The 25612-nt window shown below is 44.0% G+C and overlaps 1 protein-coding gene and 1 long non-coding RNA gene across 4 annotated transcripts in view; both read left to right on the top strand.

The window, feature by feature from the left end:
- Positions 1 to 17929, top strand: part of RILPL1 (Rab interacting lysosomal protein like 1) — a 52058-nt gene extending 34129 nt beyond the window's left edge. For all 3 annotated transcript variants that reach the window (XM_089775333.1, XM_075898542.2, XM_075898541.2), the window contains 2 exons: positions 2695 to 2787; positions 12078 to 17929. In XM_089775333.1, coding sequence (XP_089631459.1) covers positions 2695 to 2787; positions 12078 to 12222 — 238 coding nt within the window. In that variant the 3' untranslated portion in view covers positions 12223 to 17929. The remainder of the gene's footprint in view (positions 1 to 2694; positions 2788 to 12077) is intronic.
- On the top strand, positions 7485 to 10985 carry LOC149520719 (uncharacterized). Its single transcript, XR_016348385.1, has 3 exons — positions 7485 to 8528; positions 9581 to 9668; positions 10953 to 10985. It is a non-coding gene; the product is annotated as an uncharacterized LOC149520719 (long non-coding RNA).
- Positions 17930 to 25612: the final 7683 nt, after the last annotated feature.

Below are 25612 nucleotides of genomic sequence, written 5' to 3'. Positions count from 1 at the left end.
CTGCACCTGTTCTGTGACTACACTGGGATCTCCTGAACTGTCAGTCAAGCGCTTACTCATCAACACAAAACATGGTTAGTGTCTCTCAAATGGGGGAGGGTCCATTAAACTCACCCGGCCGCTCTCTAGGGATTGCTGTGTACTGCACAGCAATATTCCGTCCTGAGTTTTTAAGAAGCTATTGCAGGTACCTTGGTCGTATGAATGTTGGGTTTTTAATATTTGCAATATTGTTACCATGTTGATCCCAGGTTATTAGAAAGACCAGGTGGGTGAGGTCATAGCTTTTACTGTTCCAGTTTCTGTTGATGAGAGAGACAAGCTTACACAGAAAACTGATGTTTTTAATGGCACCTCTGCTGCATATGATGAACCTTATAAATCCTCCTCATGTGAGAGTTACAGAACTCCTAACATGGGTGACTTGAATATGAAGGAGTTTTGTAAATTAAAAGTCTCATATACCATCTACATGTTTTGTTAGTTTCTAAGGTGCTGCAGAATTATTTGTTGTTTTTAAAGTTTTTTTTTTTGTAAATTAAAAGAATGTAAGGGCTTTATCCACTGATGATGCCAAGACTGCCACTGACTGTAATGGGTTTGGCTGAGCCCCTGCTGTTCCTTTTAGTTTATGCATAACCATAAGAACATAAAAATGGCCATGCTGGGTCAGACAAAAGACCCGGTATCCTGTCTTCCAACAGAGACCAATGCCAGATGTCCCAGAGGGAGTGAACAGAACAGGTAATCCTCAATTGATCCCTCTCCTGTGATACATTTCCAGCCTCTGACAAACACAGGCTAGACACACCATTCCTATCCATCCTGGCTAATAAGCATTGATGGACATAACTTCCATGAATTTATCTAGTTCTCTTTTGAACTCTTAGTCCTGGTCTTCACAACATCCTCTGGCAAGGAGTTCCACAGGCTGACCATGCGCTGTGTGAAGAAAAACTTCCTTTCATTTGTTTTAAACCTGCTACCTTTTACTTTCATTTGGTGACCCCTACTTCTGATGTTATGGGAACAAGTAAATAACTTTTCCTTACCCACTTTCTCCATACCTTTCATATCCCCCTTAGTCTCCTCTTTTCTAAGATGAAAAGTCACATTCTTTTTAATCTGTCTTCATATGGCACCTGTTCCAAACCCCTAATAATTTTTATTGCCATTATCTGAACCTTTTCCAATGCCAAGACATCTTTTTTGAGATGAGGTGATCGGATCTGTATGCAGTATTCAACATGTGGGTGTACCATGGATTTAAATAGAGGCAATAAGATATTCTCCATCTTACTTTTATTCCTTTATAAATGGTTCCTAACATTCTGTTTCCTTTGACTGCTGCTGCACAACAAGAGGATGTTTTCAGAGAACTATCCACATTGACTCTCAAGATTTCCCTCAAGTGGATATAGTTAAATTAGTCCGCATCATTTTGTGTGTATAGTTGGGATTATTTTTTCCAATATGCACTACTTTGCATTTATCAACATTAAAATTCATTTGCCATTTTGTTGTCCAATCACCTAGTTTTGTGGGATTCTTTTGAAGCTCTTTACAGTCTACTTTGGTCTTACCTATCTTGAGCAGTTTAGTATCACCTGCAGACTTTTCCACCTCACCGTTTTTAACCCATTCTCCACATAATTTATCTCATTGCTTCTTTTACTTGGTGGTTAAACCATGGTGGTCCTTTTTTGTTTCTCTTACTGTATCTTTTAGTTTGGGGTACACATTTAAGGTATGCCTGTATTATGGTATTTGTGAAAAGTTTCTATATAGCTTGCAAGGATTTTACTTCTGGCACTGTATGTTTTAATTTTTTTAATCTCATTTTTGTGTAGTTCCCCTTTCTGAAATTAAATGCCACAGTGTTGGGCTGCTGTATTGTTTTTCCTACCACAGGGATGTTAAAATTAATTATATTATAGTAATTATTTCCAAGTGGTCCAGTTACATTTACTTTTTGGACCACATCTTCTGGTCCACTTAGGACTAAATCAAGAATTGTCTCTCCTCTTGAGGGTTCCAGAACCAGCTGCTCCAAGTAGCAGTCATTTAGGGTGCCAAGCAACTTTATCCCTGCATCCCATCCTGAGGTGTCATGTACCCAGTCAAATGTGAAGATAATTGAAATACCCCACTATTACTGAGTTTTGTTTTTTATTTGTATAGCTTCTCTAATCTCCCTTCGCATTTCTTAGTCACTATCACTATCGTGGTCAGGTGATCGGTAATATATCCCTACTGCTTTATCCATATTATTAGAGCATGGAATTAGTATCCATAGAGATGCTATGGAACATTTGTGTTCCTTTTTAGATTTGTATTTCATTTGATTCTACATTTTCTTTCCCGTATATTATGATTCCCACACCAGCATGACCTGTTCTGTCCTTCCAATATATTTTGTACCCTGGCATGACTGTGTCTCATTAATTTGTCCTCATTCCACCAAGTTTCTGTGATGCCTATTCTATCAATATCCTCCTTTAATACAAGGCACTCTAATTGAACAACTTGTTCAGATTATTAAACCAAGCCCACTAAAATCAGATGGGAATCTTTTCATCGGTCATGGATCAGGTGCTTAGTTTCTTTTAATTTACAAAACTCCTTCACATTATATTCTACATTTCTCCAGAATAATGAAAGAACTAGAACTGTGGGTTTTTTCTCTTCTTAAAGTGAGGAAACAGAAGAAGAAACTAGATCTCCTCAACCTACATCAATAATTAATTCAAAAACCTCCACTCAGCCAGAATCTGGAATCAAACGACTGTAAGTAGCACAAACTGGGCATGTTTCTTGGAGTAAATGCCTTGGTTTTACTTCTGTTTCTGTTCCTCCCCCTCTTCAATCTTCATTTAGTGATATCATATGCACTTGTTTTGGAAATAAGCCTATAATAAAGAATACTCTGAACACACATTTCATAGGTTTTTATGAAACAAAACAGGACATAGCACTGATTTAATTCTGGGTGGGTGCCTATCTGGGTGAGGTTCCCTTCACACACGACAGGGAGAATAAGTATTCTGTGCATTTGCATTTATGGTACCGTGTCGCAGGGTGAGCCTACCTGCTCTTCTCTGGATGGGGTGTTGGGCCTCTGAGGTTCCTTACTTGGATCTCAGTCCCCTGTGCATCCCAAGGTTGAAGGTCCCTGCACACAAGTCAGTGTGGCTTAGCAGCCAGAGTCAATAGTACCAGGAATGGTTAGAGCCCTTGAGGGGTTGGTATGGAGGGGGTATGGAGACCCAGGAATGCATTCTCCACTGGGTCCCAGCCCAGGTCCCTGTCAGTGATGGAGTGGACCACCAATAGTTTGTTGGGGAATTCAGCCAAAAGATGTCAAGTACCCAGGGTTCACCTCCCTGCCCTGGGCCACTTCCTACCAGTGTCTCCCTTGTAGTCTGCTCTGTCCCTTTTCCCCTGGGGGGCTTCTGCTGCAGTTCCCACCTGACTGAAAATGGCATCTGTGTGCACCGTGCTTCTCCTCCAAGAGCTCCTATGGCACTCCTCCCTCATCTGCACTCAGCCCAGATGAGCTGTTCCACCGGCCTGTAGATCTTGCCTCCAATAGGATCATGTTGGGCAGGGCTATGGGGTGGGGCCTTCTTGGCCAGGAAGCCAGGCTTAATCCCTGCAGCCCCAGTTCAGGGTGGTTACAGCCCATCACATTCAGATTCACACTGGGGATGTAATAGTGTAGTCGATGGACTGATAAGGAAAAGCTTATATGTTAATACTACAGACTTTAAGCATTCCCTCCCCTACTCCCCCTCATCCCTCCTTGCAAGTACATTTTTTAGAAGGCTGGTCCAGCAGCCTGGCTCAGTCCTGGCTTGCGCAGGGTCTGAGACCTACTCCTACTGTGGCTCCTAATACATTGCATTGTAAGCCCAGGCTTAGTGGAACTTAAGTTAGCAGAGCCTGGGATTGTTAGGATTATTAGGAGACAGGTGGGCAGGCAGCCCAGATCAGTTCCGGCTTTCACCAGGGCTCAGAGCTCAGACCCTGCCCAGACAGGGGATGCTGTCACCCCGTGCGACGGGCAGCTGGTCCACGAGGGGAGCTGTTTTTTAAACTGGCTCCCCTTGCAGATCAGCTCCCGCCTGGCACCCCTTGTTGCAGCTTCTGATACAGGGGTAGCAGGGGGCTCCTCGGGGAGAGGCCAGAGTGCACTGGCTGTCGGCCTCACCCCCAGGGACTATAGACTAGTCGAGTAATGGATAAGAATTCATGAGGATAATTGGCTATTCAATTAACCGATTTTTAACATCCCTAATTCACACCAGGGGAGCCCACTTTATTTTTAATATTCCCTTTTTGACTACTGTTTCATAACGCTCAAGAGTAGAAGGCAAATGTTGCTATAGAATATAACAGCCTGTGAGCTAACAAGCTGTTAGCCACTAAAATTCCTGCTTTTATTAGCAACAATCTTGTCAGCTGATTCAGGCTCTGAGGATATTCATGTCCGCATATGAAAGTGAGCTGCTGGTTTCTCACCATGGGCTGTGGTCTGGTTTCAGGGCTGATCCTGCATTCCTTGGGCACCCCAAATTGCAGCTGAGTCCAGTGCAAGATCTGGGTGCACTAGGAATGTAATATTGGGCACTTTTTCCTGTGTGTGTTTGTTTACATTTAGGTAGTAAACTCCTTGGGGCAGAGACAGCAGAGTCAGCATCAGGAAAATATCGGCAAGCTACCTCCTCTGAGTTTCACACCTGAAAGCTGTAGAATGTGTCGGTTAAGAAAGAAACAAAAACTCAAGCACATAACAGCTGGGTGTGGTGTTCAGTGTCCTTCTCTTCCCATTACTAAGTAGCCATATTCATAGGTTCCTGCATCCTGAGAATCTGAGTCTCAGGCTCAAATCTTGCCATTTTCCTGTATACAGAACACCTGCATCAGGTCTAAGCACAGAGTTTACTCCTTGCTTGCCTGATACTTCCCTGTGAGAGGGGGCTTGTCTCCATTTTTTTTCCAGACCTGTAAACTCCACGTCCCCAATATCGGGCGATGCTCATGGGTGACTAGTTAACTGCTGGCCCAGCTGTGCTGCAGCAGCCCTCTGCCCAATACGGGGTGGATGTGGGGGAGGGGGAAGGTGCTCCAGCCCAGCTGGGTCTACTGTGCCACAGGTAGGGGGTTGCTCCAAGCTTAACCGGTTAAACCTAGTATTAATGGTTGACATTTTTAACGATAATTAACATCCCTAGTAAGCAGTTAGGATTAGAAAACTGAATTATTAAAGCACTTGATTTGTTAGTTTATCTATTAATGTCAGCTCACTCCCTCGTCTGTTTGTTCCAAACAGATACTAGTTTTTGAACCTACTAAGAGGCTTTTATGTTTTGTGAATAATATAAACTGCTTCAACAATAGATAAGCTATTTGGATATGACACTTTATTATTTAGTTGCATTGTCCCATCCTATCCCTCTACACATATAACATTCAGCTTCCATATAAAAATCATGCCTGGATTTATATAGTGCCTTCCAGTGGATGACCTGAGGGGATCATCCAAACTCCAGTAAAGTTACTGGGAATGTTGTCATTTACTCTAGTAAGTAGGGGCTCATGCTATTAGTGCACAAGAACAGGCCATAAACTAATTTCTTCAGCCATCCTTTATTTTGTATCTGAAAATTGTACTTTGAGTTTGGCATTTGGATCACGATTATGGTTATGATGCTCTTATAAGTGTTTAGAAAAGTAGGGAATGTCCTGTTCGGACTAGTGGGTTTATCTTATATATTCATTTCCATCGTAAATGTTCCGTTTTTGTGCTGTATTCAATACTTCATTTTGTTCAACCTGATTTCCTGTTTGTGGGGAATGGCCATATAACCAGAAGAGTCGTGACTGCAACTTGTGGATTAGGTTTATCATGAGCAAAAATGGAACAGAAGTGTAAACTGAGCCCATTTGGTAGCAATGGTAACTAGACACGCTTCTCTTTGGTTCTCTTTAGTTTTAACATAGAGTTAGCACAGGGAGTCATGGCATGAATAGCATTGGAGTAGCTGTCTTGCTGGGTTTTACCTCTTATTAGCTGATCAGTGATTTTTCTGGAGTGCTCTGGAAAGCTTCTAGACAACTATTCAGATCTTTCTTTTTATAAATGGAAAGGCAAGAGGATAACCACCACTATTTTAATGTTATTTGTAAAAGTTAAACTCCCTGTTTTTACATGTTCCCATCTTCCAAAAACTTCTTTTAACATTTGAATGTCAGCCTGAGCATAGAGCTCCCCTGGCCTATTCTTGCTGGGATAGGGGGCTGTGAACCGGGGAACTGGCTTTCTTGTCAGCTGGCATGCAACACATTGTGCTCTCTTCCTCCCCCATTTCTTCCAAGTGTGGCAAGGGAATGGGGGATAAAGAGGCAATAAGACCCTTTCTTTTATATATTTTTGTTAAATTCGGGGAAATTATTCTCCCTATTTTAATTTAACTGGGATAACAATGGGTCTTGAACTTATGTACAGCTTCAAGGCTGGAGTGCCTGAAGTTCTAGCACCAGTTTTTCTCCAAGGCTGGAGCAGTCTGCAGTCCCAAACTAGGAAGCATTCCAAATCTTTAGTCCAGGGTTAGCAGATGCTGAGGGTGTATATGATTTGTCTGAAATGAAAGGAAACTGAAGGGATGTAAAAGACCTCCTCCCCATTTCATTGTCTTCTTCGGTGGCTCTCAGTTTACAACTCACCCACTCAGGTACCAGAAGTAGTAACTTAGCCCAGCCTGTCAGCCAGCTGCTTCTTGGCCAAGTGAGAGTTAAGGATACAGTTTATCCCTTATCCTGCTCCAGGAACATTTTCAACATCCTGAGACTATGTCCATTTCATTGCCTAAATAGGAAATAAATCCCATTATTCCCATTTTACAGTGGAGGAAGCAGAGGGGAAAAAGGTGCAGCCAAAGTAATAGAAGAGAATCCTCAGCTTTCCCTAGTGATGCTGCAGGGCTTGGAGACACAACTGTGGCTGTGAGGGAGCCTTAGTCATGTTACTTAAGATCTGATCCTGCAAGGTGCTAAGTCTCTCCCATGCTCCAGATCCCACTGACTCCAGTGGAAGTTGTGGATGCTCCGTACTGCTCGGCACCTTGCAAAATCAGGCACCAAGTCACTTACTTAAACCTATGAAGGGACAACTCAACTATACGTTTCTACTGTAACATCTCCAAACCTGCAGTAGGACTGGGATAAGATGTAACAGATGAAAAACATGACCCTACTACTCCTTTGGAAAAGACGCAGAGCTGGGATTAGAACTCTGACATCCTTAGCTCCTATTCCTGTATTCAGACTATCAAGAAAGCCTAACTAAGTAAATAGATTTATTGCCATTCTCTTAGGAAGAGCTGTATGTCTGCCTCTTCAAAACACATCACTGTGAATACAGTATTTTAAGGACATCAGGCACATTCTCTGTCATCTTCAATTTGCTCCTACAAATGGTGAGTTGCCGTTTCCAAATGCAGTTAAAGGAAATAGAAGTTCTGAAATCTATATTTTTCTCCCTGGGGTTAGAGCTTAATTTTTAGATGCTCGATTAATGGGATACTGATCTCCTGAGACCACCTTGATATACTATTAAGCTCATCTCTACTCCTCTAAATGGTTGAATGTGATGAGAGAACATGTCAGCCACAAGGAGATACTTATGGGGAAAACACACGAGCCCTGGGATTAAAAATGCTGGCTCTGTTTTGTTTGTACATTGTACAGCAAAGACCCTTTTCTTTGAGTACACTGAACAAACAAATGTGATAATGCCTGAAGCAGTCTTACGTCTTGTTCTGATGTCTGAATTCTGTAGCTGCTTGTGAGTGGGCAACAGTGTGTAATACTAGAAGTCCCAGTGATGGTTAATGGTATAACAATGTATGTTTGAATCCAAGAATAGCAACTATGGCAGCTGTGTTAGGAAGAGTTCCAACATGCGTTAGATCACAAGTAAAATGACTCTGGGGTTTTCAACTTGATCCTTCACTGACATTAGTCCACAGCACAAAAATAAACTGGCCACAATTGACCGTGTCTGCGGAGGAGAGTCCTTAGAACAGCAGAAGGTGTTGGAGATATGGACAAAGATGCCTTGTGTGAACTCACATGAAAGTCATATGTGGGACCTGCAACTTAGCAAGCCTGGAATGGAAGTTTCCATCCCTGCTGTACCCAGCTTAGCATGGTGTGAGATGCTGCAAGCCCAAACAGCAGCTGGGCTTTATCAGGTCTAACCCATGTCTTGAGCTGGGAAACTACTGAGTGGTAAACAAGTGTGACGTCTGTCTCAGCTCATAAGTGTGTGAAGAATGGCGTTGAGCCAGGTACATGTACACCCGGTAAACAACTGTAGCATAACTAGTGTAGAAAGCCCCATGCCCATTGAGTCTCAACAGGGACCTAGACCTCGAAGGGTGTCCTGAATCCCCATAGCTGGAGCCACGTCCACTGCAGCCGGGTGCAAGGTGACCAGAACGAGACTTCCCGCAGACTAAATGGGCGTAAGCATTTCTAAGTGCCTGTTACTCTTATATGCATTGCTTTTCCTATGCTGATTTTTGTATAACTTTGTAGTAGCTGTGTAACCATCTGGCAATATTAAGCCTGTAATAGTAGTGACGAAGTGAGATTAATAAAAGCAACTGTCTATCCCTAATCAACTGTCTTGAAACAAATCCACAACCCTGTTGAGCCATGGACCTGTGGCTTGACATGGGCCACGTTATACAGAGCAAGTAGCCCAAGTACCCTCTCATGCTCAGGATTTTTCAGCACTCAGAGTGTACCTCTAAGCTGCATGAATGGAATGACATGCAGTAAAAGGGCTGGATGCTTATAAAAATTGCATTCTAGCAAGTGAGCTAGATGAATGTTTCTAGCAGAGTTATAAGGTTTTAAAACCAGTGTCACAGCTACCTGTGGTTAGCATTTCTGCATGTATATAGATGCAGGAGCTGTCAGAACAGCCATATGGGCCCTTTTTATCCAAGTAAAATACAGTGGGGTATATTTCAAGTCTTCAGATGTGTTATTAAAAAACTTGACAGTATCAGTTTTGTCACTAGCAGTACCCTTAATTTTAAAATCAATCATTTCTAACCCTATTTCCTATGCCAACATCCATGGAAAATCTGTAGCTAGTGGAAGAAGAGCACTGCTTGTATTTCTTATCATCCACCTTAATCCTTCACTTCACCATTATGTATGTGTCTTTTTTCAAACCTGTAACTGGAAAAGCAATGTAGTCTCATGCTCTGCATTGCTCCCCCTTAGTGAATTACACCAAGGCTGTGTGCTGCATCATGGTAGAAATGTGACTTCTCAGTTATGAATATTTAGAATGACGTAACAAGATTTTAATTACTAATTTCTCTAACCCAGAAGTGCTAGTGAGCAACTGTTGTGGATGATGCAAATACAATTTTTTCCTCTTTCCATCTATCCTTTGATACTTCCATGTGTAACCCTATTTTTCAAAGTAACCCTATGTATCTTGTTTACCTGTCTATTATGGAATGTCTTATCTCTTCTGTGCCTGTACTTTTCTGACTAGGATCTTTACAGCCATAATGCCCATGGTAGCAGCTGGATTGATTCCAGATGATCCCACATTGCAGCCAATAAGAAGACTTGTGTCCCTTGTAGGAATTTTTAAAATGTTTTGCACTGTGGTTTTCTTTTGCATGACCCTCATGTATTTTAATTTAAGATGCTGGTGGGATTCTCATTGGCTGACGATGGGATTGCAAACTCAAAAGCTGCCAATCAGAATTATCAATCAGTACATATTAATTTTACTGTCTAAATCCACTGTGTTGCATATTGTTCCATTACTTTGTCTTAATATTACTAAGATAAACCAATTTGTCCATTACCCATTAAGAAATTAATAAGAGCATTTTAATCAACATCTGTTAATTTCGCTTACTAAGCCTGTTTTGTTTAAATCTGTCATTTTATTAACCTGCTACAAATTAATTTTACAGAATATAGCGTCCAATATTTTAACTCCTAGTGTTTACTTAGAGGCCATCATTTACATGTCTGAGAACATTTTAACTGTGGATTTTGGTCTCCTATGTAGTATGCTCCAAACTATAAGATTATGTATACTTATAATAAGTTCTACAACTATATTCCTGGCTGTATGAAAAGAAGTCATTGCCTAATGCTAATGCTCTAGTTGAATTTTCACTGCTATTATGATGGTCCTGTTAAGTGACCACTGTACTTAAGGCTGCGAAATATTTTTTTCATTCTAAATTTCTTCCCTTTTCATGATAATTTGAAATCTTTTTAAACATTCAACTTTTGGACTGAGCATTTCCATGCTTTCTTGGCCCAACAGCACTTTAAATTTTACCAAAATTTCTTCAGCTGGATTTAGAATAAAGTTTTATATATAAAATACCCATGTTCCTACTTCATAATTTGAGAGTAATTAAGATGGCTGAACTTTGAACCATTAAACTCAGCATGTAAATGCAGCCAAATTCACTGAAGAGTGTGTTTTACTAAGTTTGAAAATTGTTAGTTATGAACACTTGAAAATGCAGGAACAAATATGTACAGAGGAAAGCCCTAGTAAGCAGTGGGCTTTTGCCAGCAGCACTTGAATCAGGCATTTTAAAAAACAATACCAAAACAACCAACCAAAAACAGATGCAGCATATGGAATTTGCAAGCTCCAAGGTGAAAGTGGTAAGGTAGTGCCGATACATACATTTTCTCAAAACACATAGGTAATTTAAATGGAAAGATGCTACAATGCTAAGGCTGGAGACTTAAAATCAAAAAGTTAGGAAATGCAAACATTAAGGTCCCATCAGCAAAGTTAACTTGTAGGATGTGAGTGCACTTAAAACTAGTTTCTATCCTGTACTTTAGAAGTAGCATAATGAAGTATTGTTATGTTTATATTACAGTAGCACCGAAGGATTCCACTCGTAGACCAGGACTCCACTGGGTTAGGTACTATATAAAGAGAACAAAGTCCTAAAAAAAAAGCATCGTAAAAAATCAAAGGATATGCATGGTGGTTAACGCTGAAGATGGTACCTTAACTTTTGCATTTCCCAACATACAGTGATATTTTAACATTGCACGAACACTTTTTGCATTTTAGAATATGGTTCACTGTATGTATAACGTTATTTTGCTTCAGCTGGTAACTTCTCTGCCATATGAACAAGGAAAATTAATAAAAGGCTATTTGACTTTATGTAGTACCAGCTTTGCATTTTTTAATTGCAGTTCACAGGCTTATTAAAATGGTATATATTCACACGCACCGTTAATTGAGCACCCATGCATTGTCTGTGGTTAAATGATGTATACATTTAATGTATTAAATATGACTCATCCTACAAAACACTTGCATCCATGTTTAGGTGTGTGCTGAAACTGGGCCTAACTTATTAAAAGTATTCATTTTCAATATTTCTTTAAAATGTTAGTGACTATTATATTTATTCTCCCCTGTCTAATTTTTCTCTTTTGCTTAAAAGCATATTGTAGTCAGTTGTCACTGTTCTTTTCCATCCATGTGCAGAATAAATTTTTCCATGTGCACCGAGGCATGTGTGAATTTGCACCATTAGCAAGAACAAAAATCTAGCAGGGGGCACTCTGCTAATGAGCTGGGCCACATTTGAATCTCTCCTGAGTGGCTGCACAAGTGCACAGCTTATGGCGCACACTGATTGTAGTGTTTTCATGTGGAAAAAAGCAGGATGCCAATTTCCTTTGTTTATGGCATAAAACTAATCCTTTTGTAGTTTTTTTAAACTAATACACTTAAATTAAGACTGCATGTGTCTATAGGTTTCAGCAATTAAAGCTTATTTTGAAGCTTCTGTAACAAAGCAGCTAACGATGGTAGTGACTTAATCTTGAATAATGCTTGACACATTTTCCATCAGGTGTCACTGCCTTCAACTTGCAGATGCAAACAGTTTTTTTGCTCTAAGTTTTGTTGCACCATGTATCCTGTTTATCTCTAGTGTCTCCAAACTACTGGGTCCTAACTTGTCTTTCTTCCTTTCTGGAAGGTTTAGTTTCTTCTCTCGTGATAAAAGATCCATGCAAGCGACACAGAAAAACGTTCACTTCCAGGATTCTTTTGGCGAATGGGCAGATTCAAACAAAGATGACTCCTATACCGAACAAGGCCTAGAAGCCCTTCAGCACCTGTGATTAACACCACAAGGCGTATTGCTTACTATAGTAGATCTGGACATGCAAGTAACAAGAAGCTTTTGTAACTATATCTGGCAGCTCATTTATTTGCCTGACACACACTGACTTTTTTTCAGGATGTACTTTTCCAAAGGGATTCCTCAGTGTTTACTTAGTGACTGCTCTCTGAAAACAGAATCCAAGCTTCGTAGTAATGGTTATTTATACTCTGGGGTATCAGAGCTTCTAAGTAACTGGGCTGAATAATAAGTCTGTTTGACTCCCGCATTAACTACAGTAACACAAGTTTCCTAAAACAAAAAAATCCTGTGCCATTATTAGAGGTTTATTTGCATTGTACGATACCTATTTGTGAGCCTTCTGAAACCATGTTTATGTTAAAACTTGGGGGAGGGAAGAGGATTTTTCTTCTGTTATGACACTTTCAAAGAGTGAGTTTGCAGTGTATACACTATTTCTGGGACAGATCCTACCACAGCTATAACCTGTCAAATTCAGAGGTTGCAGAGAAACTATTAGAAGCTTCAAATGATAAAAATAGTGAAGCTGGAGCAGCTGTGAGGGACTATGATTATATATTCCCTCTTGCTGTTTATAGTGCCTAAGCTTTGTAGATAATGATGTACAAGGTGAGTGTGCCTTGCATTTTTCTCTGAGTTATGCAGTATTAACAGAAAATGAAGTGCTCACATTGAGGAATTCTAAACACATTGCATTTGTTTTCTTATTCATACCTTGTCCTCGCCCTCCCCCTCCCCCTCCCCCATCTGTAGCAGCAGAACTTTGCTGTATAGAACATAGTTCCCTTTCCTACCAAAGACTTTGAACAAAGCTTAAAGGCACCATTTTCACACATTCTTATTAACATAGGTATTGGAGAGGTGTTTAAAACAATGCTAACTTCTTTGTTCTAGTTAGAGATAGTCTCAACCTAAAATCTCACCTGTGAAGCACCCTAAAATTGTGTTGAGATTCTGGGGATGATAGATTCTAAAACCTCAATTGTATAGACTGTTCCCCTTGCTATTCTGCATTGGTGCTCAGTGTGGACCTAAGGTTATATGCAAGAGCTTAGAGCACTGGGATCTAACTCGGTAATGAAAAGCCTGCTTCTGCAAGCAGGTGAGTTGTGGGAAGGTCTGACACTGACACTAAATTGATGGTACAAGCCCATCCCCAATTTAATTGCATATGAACTGAGAAAGCACATGAGCAAATTCATGCACAACACACCTGTTGCTGGAATGGGTGCCTAAACCACTAGGGATGCAGCTAGCCATGCTTCCTGAGAATCACTCCCCCAAATTGTGATACACATTGTGCCTCTACTGGTAGAGAGGCCTTTTCTGCTCTGTTGAATCAGAAAGAGAGCTGGTTCTGTTCCAGATAGAACCATCCTGGCTGGTCCTGCATTCTCAAGACCTGATGTGTTCTGAATGAGGGAATTTTCCAGACGAAGGAAAGTCAAGCCTGGCCCCTTTGCTGCTGACCTCTGGGCTCTCCAGGGGGATGGGGGGGCCACCAGTCTCCTGACTATTGACTCAGGCCACTAGGCTCCACTGCCAGCATCAGACAGGCTCCCAGCTCCCACCCCTATGTCTGCTGGACTCGTTCTGCTCCTAGCTGCTGGCCCCCTCTATTACCAGATTCCCATCTGGCCCCTGCTCCCAGACAGTGAGACTCTTTCATCCAGCAACATCGCCAGCCCAGAGACTCCCAGACCAGAGAGGTTCATCCTGGACTATGGAGTTTAATCCATGTTATGGGCTCAGCTGTACTATAAAGAGTCATGCTCCTGCAGTTCTGCCCCAGGTGAGATGTATCTGCAGATTGGCTGGTCTGCCCTAGAGTAACTTCCTTTAAAAAAAATCCTAGCAGTACCTCTTACTGCTGCTGGATTTTTAACAACATGCTGAATAGACCAGGGATGTTAAAAAATGTTTGTGTGAAGATGTAACTGCTGAGTAATCAGCTCCCGCCAGCCTCCCATTTGTTACCTCTGATAGAAAGAAAGTGTGTGGGTGTGGGGGGGGGGGGGGGAGTGGTGGCTCCATGAAATTTGACACACTCGGGGAGGTGGCTTGAAAGCCGGATTCCTGTGTGTACTGGCTCTTGCCTGCCTCTCCCCCTGGCGCTCTGCTGCTGCCTCTGTATCAGAGGCAATCACACAAAAGGCCAGGAGGCTCTGCAGGAACACTGGAACCCTTCTTTCCCACCCCTCAACCTGCTCCCTCTGTGGGAGATGGGGGGTAGGCAGCAGTCCAGGGGGGCAGATGGCTCCTGCCTTCCCTCCCCATGCTACCTCTGCCACAGAGGCAGCAGGGAGGGGGTGCATGTAACCATTAGGGTTAACTGATGAACCAATTAGATTATTGCTTAATCATGTAAGCAGTTACATGCCAACATCACTAGAGTAGACTTGCTGGGACAGAACACCATACTAAACTGTGGCAGCAATCCATGCTCTGTATATATTAAAACTCCTAGGCTTTGTCTAGACTGGCAAGATTTTGCGCAAATACTTTTAACAGAAAAGTTTTTCAGTTAAAAGTATTTGCACAAGAGAGCATCTACACTGGCATGGATGCTTTTGTGCAAAAGACATCTTTTGCGCAAAAGCATCCGTGCCAGTGTAGAAGCTCTCTTGTGCAAGAAAGCTCCAAAGGCCATTTTAGCCATCGGGCTTTCTTACACAAGAAATTAACTTGGCTGTCTACACTGGCCCTCTTGCGCAAGAATACTTGCGCAAGAGAGCTTATCCCTGAGCGGGAGCATCAGAGTACTTGCGCAAGAAGCACTGAGTTTGTACAATACAAAGTCAGTGTTCTTGCGCAAATACTCGCGGCCAGTGTAGACAGGTGGCAAGATTTTGCTCAGAAGCAGACGCTTTTGCGCAAAATCTTGCCAGTCTAGAGGCAGCCCTAGTGTTGCTGACACTGCTGGATCTGAACCATCAAGGGAACTTGTAAGCAAAAACTAAGCTTTGGAGCTATAGTCAAACACTCTTCCTACTACTGTGGTTTCAAATGTGTCTTCTGAGCCAATAGCCTGGTTTAAAATACCACTGTTCTTGGGTTTGAAAAAGTTCCTTGTATATACAGGCCAAGGAATCTATACTAGAACCCATCTATAATTAAGTGGTGTTGGAAAACCCTTTGTAGCCTGGTTATAATACTGTTCTGTTTTGTACTCTGAATGGGAGTAAACTGTGTTAGGATGGTGAACACAGAAAAACTTAAAGCTACAAGCTTGGGTCCTTGCCACATAATAGGATATCATCAATATTCTCCATATTATAGTCCCCTGCCATGGTTGGAGTGCACATAAATGCAACATGGTCCTATAGCTGTGGTGTCCAACATGCAAGCCATTAGCCACATGTGGCTACTTAGCTAGTTGAGCGTGGCTAGATTGCTATAGCAGTAGCCACCCTAGCAAGAGTGGGCAATAGTTTTTGACTGGGGGCTACTTCAGAAGTTTTTGAAGTGACCCTGGCCCATCCCAGAAGACGTAGGGCCTCAGGCGAGAGGGGCGGTGTTATGCGTCTACACGTGTAGTCTATGCCAATTACAACTTTTTTATTAAACTATGCGTTGCCCCGCATCCCATCACCATACATTTTAGACGAAGGGTACTGGATGATTGTCCTGGGGCCGATCCACCAAACTTGGCTGAGTCTCGCTAGCTGCCTTTGGGCAGCGGAGAGGGGGGCCCGGGCCCACCCACTCTCCTGGGCCCCGACCCAGGGCCCTAACATAGGGAGGTAAACTCCCTACGCTAGCAGATGGGGGTGTTGCCCCTAAACGCGTTTATTTGCAAGTTTTGCGACCCTGCTGTGGGCCACTGCTTAGCTCCGCCACCTGGGCTCAACTCCCCAGTATGCTGAGTGCTCATTGTGGCCCTGCCCCCAGGTTCCCCTACACAGGTTCCTTCCTGCACCTTCCTTTCTGTGCTTCCGCCACCCCGTACCGCTCCTCTTTGTCCCTCTTCTGTCCATGTGTCCCTCTTATGTGATTGCCCCCAGCCTCTGTGGATGACATCATCCCACTCTCCAGCCTTAACCCCTCCCCTACGGGAGTCCTCAGGTGTTCAACTGACATCATGCATCCGGGGGGGGGGGGCGTGACATCACATTCCTGCGCCCCGCCTGTGTTGGTGTGCGGGGTCCATGCTCTCCGCGTGGCCCCATCTCCTTCCCTGCCCAGTGGCTCCAGACTCCTCCCGGCTGCTTCCTCTGTGGCATGGGCGCCGGTGTTCTCACCCTCCTGGGCCTCCCACAGCTGGGGATCATGGCGGGGTTGTCTCACCCCGCCACAGGCGGGAACAGCACACTTCTGTGCTTCCACACCCAGAGACCCTGATTGCTCTGGGGGTGGAGGAGCGTGCAAAGTTCTGAACAGCTGTCGGTTCCTTTTAGGTACCTGTGGTTCTGGTGGTGGGAGGAGACTTTGCATGCAATCAGGGCCTGGGGAGAGGCAGCATGTGAAGTCCCTTGATCCCTGTTCCTGCCCTACAAGGAAGTGACGTGCTTAGTGTCAACTGCCAGCTGAACAACAACTGGTGGTTGACTTTTAAGTGCTGAGCCCCTTGCAGGGAGGGAGGAGACTTCATGTGCTCCCTCTGCCCCCAAGCCCTGATTGGCCTGGGGGCAGCGGGAGCATGCAAAGTCTCCTCTCATCCTTCCCGTCCTGCAAGGAGTGTGCAGTGCTTAGAAGTGCTGCGCCCCTCCTAGGGCAGGAGGAGACGTCACACATTCCGTCCCTGTACCCCCAAGCCCTGATTGGCTTGCCAGTAGAGGAGAGGGGCACAAAGTCTCTTGCTCCTTGCCCTCAGGCATGCTTATAATAGCCACTGTGCATTCCCTTTTGCCCCCAAGTCCTGATTGGCTTGGAGGAGCGGGAAGTCTCTTGCTTCTTGCCCTCAGGCACGCGGGGCTTAGAGTCAACTTCCAGGGTTGACTGTAAGTGCTACGCACTCCGCTGTCCCTAGGCCCTGCTTGGCCCTGGGGGTGGGGAAACATCAGGGCCTCCTTGGGCTGGATCTGGTCTGCTGAGGCCTTTCTGCCCACCCCTGCACTATAATGACTACTGCTTCAGAACTGGCTGGACACCATAGTCCTATAGAATTACATGTATATGTAAAAGAAAAACTTAAAAAACAACCAATAGTCTAGTAGCACCTTAGAAACTAACAAAACATGTGGATGGTATCATGAGCTTTTGTGGGCACAACCCACTTCATCTGAAGAAGTGGGTTGTGCCCATGAAAGCTCACGATAGTCCAGTCATCTGAAGAAGAGGGTTGTCCCCACGAAAGCTCATGATCCCCTCTGCATGTTTTGTTAGTCTTTAAGGTGCTACTAGACTATTTGTTGTTTTTTAAGTTTTTCCTGTTACAGACTAACTTGGCTACCATTCTGAAGCTTTTGAAAATGTATAAAAAACATCTTGTACTTAAGCCTGGTATTCCATGTGGTGAGCATAGGATTCCTGTTAATCACAGCATACACATGAAAATGGAGCATAGTGTGCCCACGTGGAAAAATACTGATATTTGTGATGAAACCTTCAAAATAACTATATAAATATGGTCTTCTCTGTTCCAAGAGGTGTTTATACTTTGTATCCTGATTTGACCTTTACTGGAATTGGTAACAGCTTTCATTGACACAAAGTGTCCTGAATAAAGGGATTGCTGATTTGAACATCTTTGCTTACGTATCAGAATCTCTGAATTTTAACTTAGGTAAAAATAAAACACAAACACAATACTCTATCATACACTACAATTTAGAATAGTGGTGCCATGTAATGGAACACTAAGCACATTTAAAAAAAATAGCATGCCCAGCACTGCCACTGAACGACATGACAAATGTTCTGTGTTATGTATTTATACTATACTTTCCGTCTGCTGCCTAAGGGATCTTGTCTAAATTCCTGCCTCTTTTATACACTTCTGGTGTGACTTTGAGAAAGCTATGTCATCTCTGTGTGCTTCAGTTCCCTGTTTGTGAAATGGGAATAATAACTCTTTTATTTTGATTGTGTACAATGTTCCCGCTAATTTTGCCATACATGTATAGAGTAAATTTTGTTATATGCATCAGGTCATGTGCAGATGTGCACCACTAATACAAACACATGCTGCTGGCTGTGAAAGGCTCTAGGTGCTGTGCTAATCAGCTAGATGGCATATGAATCTCTCCTGGCAGATGCCCAAAAGCTCAGTTTATGGGGAACATTGGTTGTATTAAACTGTAAACTATATGGGGCAGGAATAGTTTCCTATGTGTACACCCCCGCCCCCCCAGCACAAAGGGACTCTGATGCTGTATAAGGCCAGTTTGCACTAATAGGATATTACAAAAATTGATGTACTCAACTAGCTACATGAAAAATTCAGAGTATTTATTGTAAAAGGATTGCTTTGAGCAGAGCTGGAGAAAATACGGCATGTGTGAAACTCAGCCAGCTCCCTGCCTGCCCCACACTCAAAAAAGCCGGCTGTGAGGCCACGAATGCATCTCTGAAGGCTGAGAATATGGAGGAGGGGGAGAGCCTTCTCACTCTGCTCCTGCCTCCAGTAGCTCCCATTGGCTGGTTTCCAGCCAATAGCAGCTGCCTGGTTGCAGGACAAATAGCATGTGAAGTGCCCTACCTCCCATCTCCTGAGTTTACAGCATTCACAGCTGCAAACATGGCCCCTGCAGCTCCTCTGAGTATGTACAGGGGGGTGGAAGGCAGGGATCCTGGCTAAGGAACTTGCTGGGCTGCTGGCTGGGAGCCACCCAGGTAAGGTCTCCCAGCCAGAACCTGCATTGATGACCAAGGCCCTTCCTCCCCAAACCCTCTGCACCCCATCCCATATAACCCAAAACCTTCTGCACCCCCACTCCAGCCCCATTCACCTTCCCAGACACTGCACCTCCTCCTACACCCCTCCCCAGGTGTAACAACCCTCTCCCAGACCTTGCACCCCAATCCACTGTCCCTGGTCACAACTCAAATCCCTGTACCCCCTCCTGCACTCCTGCCTCAGGTCACAACCCCCTCCAAGACCCTGCACTCCCTCCTACACCCCTCCCCCAGGCAAGAACTCTCTACTGCACCCATGCCTCCTCCCAGACCGTGGACTCCAATCCCCTGGCACAGGTCACAACACACACCTCTGTATCTCTTCCTCAGGTCACAATCCCCACCCAGGTTCTGTCACCCCTCTTGCACCTCCGTTCCCTGCCCCAGGCCACAATTCCCTCCTTCACCTAAACTCCCTCCCAGATCTCACAGCTCAGTCCCTTACCCCAAGCTCCCTTTTGCATCCAACCTCCATCCCAGAGCCTTGGACCTCTTCCATTAATATAATGGAAGAGCATGGCTCTCAACCACTTACCAAATTATTAGAGTAGCCCCCATAAAAAATAATTGCCCACCCCTGAATTAAACACTGATTTGGGCCTCATAATGTTTTATTTTTGGGAGAGAGGCTAAATTATAATCAGAACAGTATGTATGCACCAGAGAGAGCCAGTAACTTTAAACACTTCACCTCAGGGAAGAGACTCACCCAAGTTCTGAGGCTTGCTGAGTGGTTTTGTGTTCCATCCCTGGAACCACGTGAGAAAGCACAAGCCCTTATTCTCAGCATTTCTGATGTGTGTCTCCCACGCTGCTCAGATTTGATACAGGCAGCTCCCAAGTTTCTCAGAAAAATTGGTTCACGTTGTCAACTGTCACTTTCACCTGCAGAACTCCCATTGTCTCTGTGTCATGGATATTATAAGAAAATCACAAGAATCTATGACAAATGCAATATTAATAATCCACCCCCATGTACCAAATATATGTAAAGGAAATATTCAGCAGCAACAGAAAGGTAAATGAGTGAACCTATGTATAATAATGTTTAGCAACTACTCTGCATCTCTGTAGACAGAGATCCTTTGTAGCAAGGACTTCTGCACTTTAAATGGGGCTAGATGCACTGTCAGTGCTCAAACAATTAAAGGGCAACCTAGTGAAATGTTTCCATTCCACAAGGCAGTTCTTTTAGCTTAAAGAATGGACTGTAGCAACTCCTACATGCGGTCCTGCAGAATGGAATTGCAGGAAGCACGAGCTCCTGGTCTTGGGAGTTTGAGCAAAGGCCTTCAAGAAGCAGAGCAGGATTCATATGTAAGTTGTGTGGCAGAAAACAGAATTCTAAGTAAATGCAGCAGGATCTTGGGCTGCAGCTGCGGTGTTAAAAGTCTCACTTCTACACATGAGACCAGATTAATACCTGGCATAATGCAGATCTGAACAGAATATATCCCTGGTGTAACCCCACTCATCCAAGACCTTGAAGCCAGGTCAAGGAATGTCAGAGCAGGCATGCAGGCATGCTATGAGAAGAGGTCACACATCCTGCCATCTCCATGTCCTGCAGCTCACAGGATCAGAACCTACAATCGCCAGAGAGAAGAGATTTTGTGTCTGTTTATCCTGGAACCTGCCCTACCCTTGATTTGTCTTTAATTTGACTTCAAGTGTCCTATGGTAACATCAGACAACGTCTTGCAGACAGGAGCCTGCAGTTGCAAGGAGATATCCTCAATGATCTCAGAAGTGCTGTCCCACGTATTTAACTTCCTTTGGTGAAAACTCAGACAGCGCCTGACCCTGCTCCCAAGAAGTCAATGGAGTTTTATCAATTAATCCATTTTCTTGAGATTTAATAATTTTCCTGATATGGGATAAATCAAGAACACTTAACCATGACCCAAACCAGGGGTGGAACACTGTTTTTGGATTGATGGCTGCTGACTCACAGAAAAATCAGTCAGGGGCCACACAGAAGTGAAAAACAAACAAACATTCACTGACACGGCCCCTGACTGAGAAGGAGAAAGACACTCCCCACATACTGGAGTCTAGGAAGGCCTAGGCTAGTAGATTTTGTGTGCTCCAGCCCTGCGGTGGTGTGGGGCCTGAAACACCAGTGTGGGCTCCCTAATGCTGAGTGGAATCCCTGAACCTTAAGGGATGGATCCAGGCAAGTGGGCCCCCAGGCCTGAAATTCCCCACCCCCGATCTAAACAGTTCATACTCAAATCGTTTTACAAATGTACAGGCAATCATTGTATTTAATTATTTATATTATGGGCCCTGTTACCTGCTCTGCAGTGGTAGGCAGAGTCCCTGACCATAAACAAGATATTTTTAAACTGTTTGCTTTTTTTTGTCATCCCATGAAACAATGCATCAGCCATGCTGATCCATAGAAAGCTGCTGATGGGACGTGCTTAGGGAAGCCAGCAGGGTATGTCATTTTAAGATCCTGCAGATACATGAATCTGAATAATTCAGGGTTAGTTATTTTACACTTAGCACATACATTTGATTTTTAAGAAAACTGAGAGTAAAACAATAGTGGAACAAAAACCATACTCATCTAGGCTTGTCTCAGAAAAAAGTCCAATAATCTGTGAAATCTTCCATATACACCAAGAAATAAAGAGGAAAACAAGAGGGAAAGTAGGGTTGCCAGGTGTCCGGTTTTGAACCGGACAATCTGGTATTAACCTTTCTGTCTGGGAAACAAATTGAGAAAATACCGGACATATAAATGTCCGGTATTTTCTAATTAAACAAGTTTTATTATTATCATGAGTATCAATATGTAGTTGCGTACTGCCTGGCTGGCAGACACGCTCATGCTGCATGAGCGTGTCTATCAGCCAGGCAGCATGCAACTACACAGTAAAGGGGGGGCGGGGCTGGAACAGGATGGAATCCTCGGGGCTGGATTTGCCCATGTGCTCCGCCGGGACCATGTGTGGGACAGGCAGTGCCTCAAGATCTGCGTGCGCCTGGGGCCAGCCCCGCTTCCCATCGGCCCATTCCTTCCCACTCTCTCCCCCCAGTCATTCCTCCGATCCCCCTCCCGGCCAGCCGGTTCCCCTCAGCCAGCCCCGCTCCCCTGGCCATCCCTGCTTCTCGCTGGCCATTTCCCTCCCCTTGATATCCCCCATCCAGCCCCACTCTCCCCGAACTCCTCCCAACCAGCCCTGCTCCCCACCAGCTGGTTCCCACCTGATCTTCCTCACCAGCCCCGCTCCTCACCCCATCTGAGATCAAGTGTGTCCAGCATTTTTGTCAAAACCATCTGGCAACCCTAAGGGAAAGAGTCATCTGAACTTTCTGAAAGACATGTTACACCTTCTTAAATCTCAAACACTGCAAATATTATCTCCACAAGTTAGGTAGGGGAGAAACTTCTACTCTGAAGGAAAGTTTTTAAGGCAAAGTGTTTTAGGCCCTAATCTTGCAACTGGCTCTGCGTAGATGGGTCCCAGTGACCACAGAGCCCTACTGACATTTGCTAGCAGGCTATGAAGCATTTACTATGACTTTGAAAAATGTGGTCTGTATGTAGGGTTGCCAGATGGTTTCAACAAAAAATACCGGACACACTTGACATTACATCACAATCGACATTCCATCTTATTTAGAAAATACTGGACATTTCTATTTTCTCAATTTGTTTCCCGAACAGAAAGCTCAAATACTGGACTGTCCGGTTCAAAACCAGACCCTTGGCAACCCTGTATGTCTCTGGTTGGGGAGTGCAGGGGCAACAAACATAGACCTCCCGCAGATGGGAAACATGAACCCTTCCTGTAGCTGTGCCTGCTGGAGCTGCTGTGGCTACGGACAAGTGCTTCTCACTTGGCACCAAACTGCTGCTGTGAGGGAGAGTTTGGGGTAGTCCTCTCTCCCTGGGACAGCCTGAGTACTGCCCACCCCAGAGCAATGATTTAACATGAAGCATGGACAGTTTCATTTTATTTTCCAGAACACAGAAATTAATGGAGTTAAGGACACAACGCTGAGTAAATCTTCTAGTTATCCATAGAAGGGAATTACTATTGACAAGGTATCTGGGTAGAGGCATACAGCGCTAAGCTGACTTTTGGATTAGCCTTGTGTACCTATTCATTTGTACTTGGGCTCCCACTCCTTTGAGAATGTTAGCAGGGGTGCATTGTTTTACTATCTCTCTTTTACAAATGGGGAAACGCAAACACAGAAGCTCAATGACTTGCCCAAGTGAGTCAGTAGCAGGGCTGAGAACAGGATCGCAATGTCCTAGCTCCCCAGGTATGTGGTTCAACATGAGTGCGCAGGCAGAGGGAAAAGAAAAGCAGTTTGTGGTCAAGGAGCCCCTTTCTCTCCTACAGGATACCACTAACACTAACTGAAGGGAACGAGAATCCCTGGTCTCCTGCAAGCAGTGGAGGCTACAGAGAGAATTAAGTTCAGCTGTAGGTGTAAGCACTTAGTACTGAGACATCAAAGGAAATACTCAGAAGACTTCATAAAATCACTCCAGAGGCTTCATAAATTGTGACAGTAGCACATCTTCCCACACAGCTTACCAATTTTTCCTATGTACCACTCCTAGCTCCGATGTCCTGGTGAAGGTTTCCTTTCTCTCTGCTTTTGCATGATACAGGTTCCTAATCTGTTTTGCAGTAGCACATGGGAATCATTTACTCTCCCGCTCTGCAGCCCTGTGCTTTTGCATCTCCTTAGGAAGCTGCACTTGTTCCAAATTGCACACTACAGAAAAACTGGTAGTCAAAGGCAGATTGCCTGCATGGCAGTGGAATTATTCTCTGTCACCCATTTGTTTCTTTCAGGTGTGCCTGCTTGCAGGGTACTGTGAAAATCAGTGCTCTTCTGAGCAGCGCTTTTAAACCGGGCTACCATTTATGGTGGGCTGAGGGGATAGTAGCTCTCCTCCCCCACTGCAGTCGGAATCCCTGGATTTAATACTAAGGTCTGCTTAGAACTGCATGCCTTGGCTTCAGAGGCAATTCTTAACTGAAAGAGAGTTTGAGCAGCTTGTAGCTTTGCCTTTTTAAGCACAGGGGCAGGCTGATCTAATGCTCATGGGAAGCCAGCTTTTAAACTGGCTACCCACAGACACTGGCTCCTGCTTCCCACTGCTCATTGCTACCTCTGATATAGAGGCAGCAAGGCGGGGGGTATGTATATAGTAGACAAGATTAACCAATAACCCCAGTAGTCTACATGTTGACTTCTCTAATCCAAAGTAGGGATGTTAAAATTATCTTAATTTACATATTGATTAGTCAATAAGATAAGACAGCCCTCTCATTTTCAGCTTGCTCCAGGACCAAACCTCAGTGAGGCTCTGCAATTTAAAAGGCAGTAGGAGCTAGGCAACCTGTGCCCTTGGCTCTTACTGCTCTTTACATTGCATAGCTGCAGCAGGGTTTGATCACGACACAAGCTGGGACTGAGCCAGGCTGCCTACCCAGCCGGCAGCAGCCTGTGTCAGTGGGGATTCCCAGCTCTCCACCAAAATCTGAAATGGTACCTTTGCTTTTAAAAGGGTTTTAGTGTGATGTGCAGTAAGGAAGTCTGTGTTACTTGGGATCAGGATCTATCCATATATTTAAGCCTGGTCTACACTAAACGGGAAAGCTGACTTAAGATACACAACTCCAGCTATGTTATGTATAGCTGGAGTCAAAGTATCTTAAATTGCATTTTGGTGGTGTCCACACAGCAGGAAGTCAACTTCCTTTACTCCATATGAGGAGCAGGAATATAGGGCACCCTCTCATTTCGAATTAGCAGGTCTCATTTGATATAGCAGGTCTTCACTAGACCCGCTAATTCAATCCCCAGAAGATCAACTGAGGCAGCGTCAATCTTCTCCGTAGTGTAGTCAAGTCCCCAGTGACAAAAGGAAAAGCCACTAAGGAATGAATCTGTTCATGCTTCAGAGCAGAGAACAGACTCTGCAAACCCAACATGAGTAAATTCTGCTGATGCAGCACACTTCATCTGAAATGTACAATAGTGTGTTAAAAAGGATTTTGGATTTGTCACTGTATTGTGGCAAGTCCATTATTATAATCTGAGACAAACTGAGGCACTGAGATGTTAAGCGCCTTGCTTAAGGTCACATAGCTGGTCAGTAGCAGGACTAGGCAAAGAACCCTGGATTGTACGTCCCAGATTCCTGCTCTAACCACTAAACTGGACTTTGGCCATTGCATCTCTAGTGTCCCTGGTTGATAGTCCATTAGCCCTAGGCTACGTCTAGACTGGCATGATTTTCCGGAAATGCTTTTAATGGAAAAGTTTTCCGTTAAAAGCATTTTTGGAAAAGAGTGTCTAGATTGGCATGGACGCTTTTCTGCAAAAGCACTTTTTGCGGAAAAGCGTCCATGCCAATCTCGACGTGCTTTTCTGCAAAAAAGTCCCGATCGCCATTTTCGCGATCGGGGCTTTTTTGCGGAAAACAAAGCTGAGCTGTCTACACTGGCCCTTTTGCGCAAAAGTTTTGTGCAAAAGGACTTTTGCCCGAA

The sequence above is a fragment of the Pelodiscus sinensis genome, chromosome Z (assembly GCF_052426305.1).
Source record: "Pelodiscus sinensis isolate ZL-2025 chromosome Z, ASM5242630v1, whole genome shotgun sequence".
Taxonomy (NCBI): Eukaryota; Metazoa; Chordata; order Testudines; family Trionychidae; genus Pelodiscus; species Pelodiscus sinensis.
Note: the sequence above shows the minus strand (reverse complement) of the source record. Positions and strands in the feature narration are given on the sequence as shown.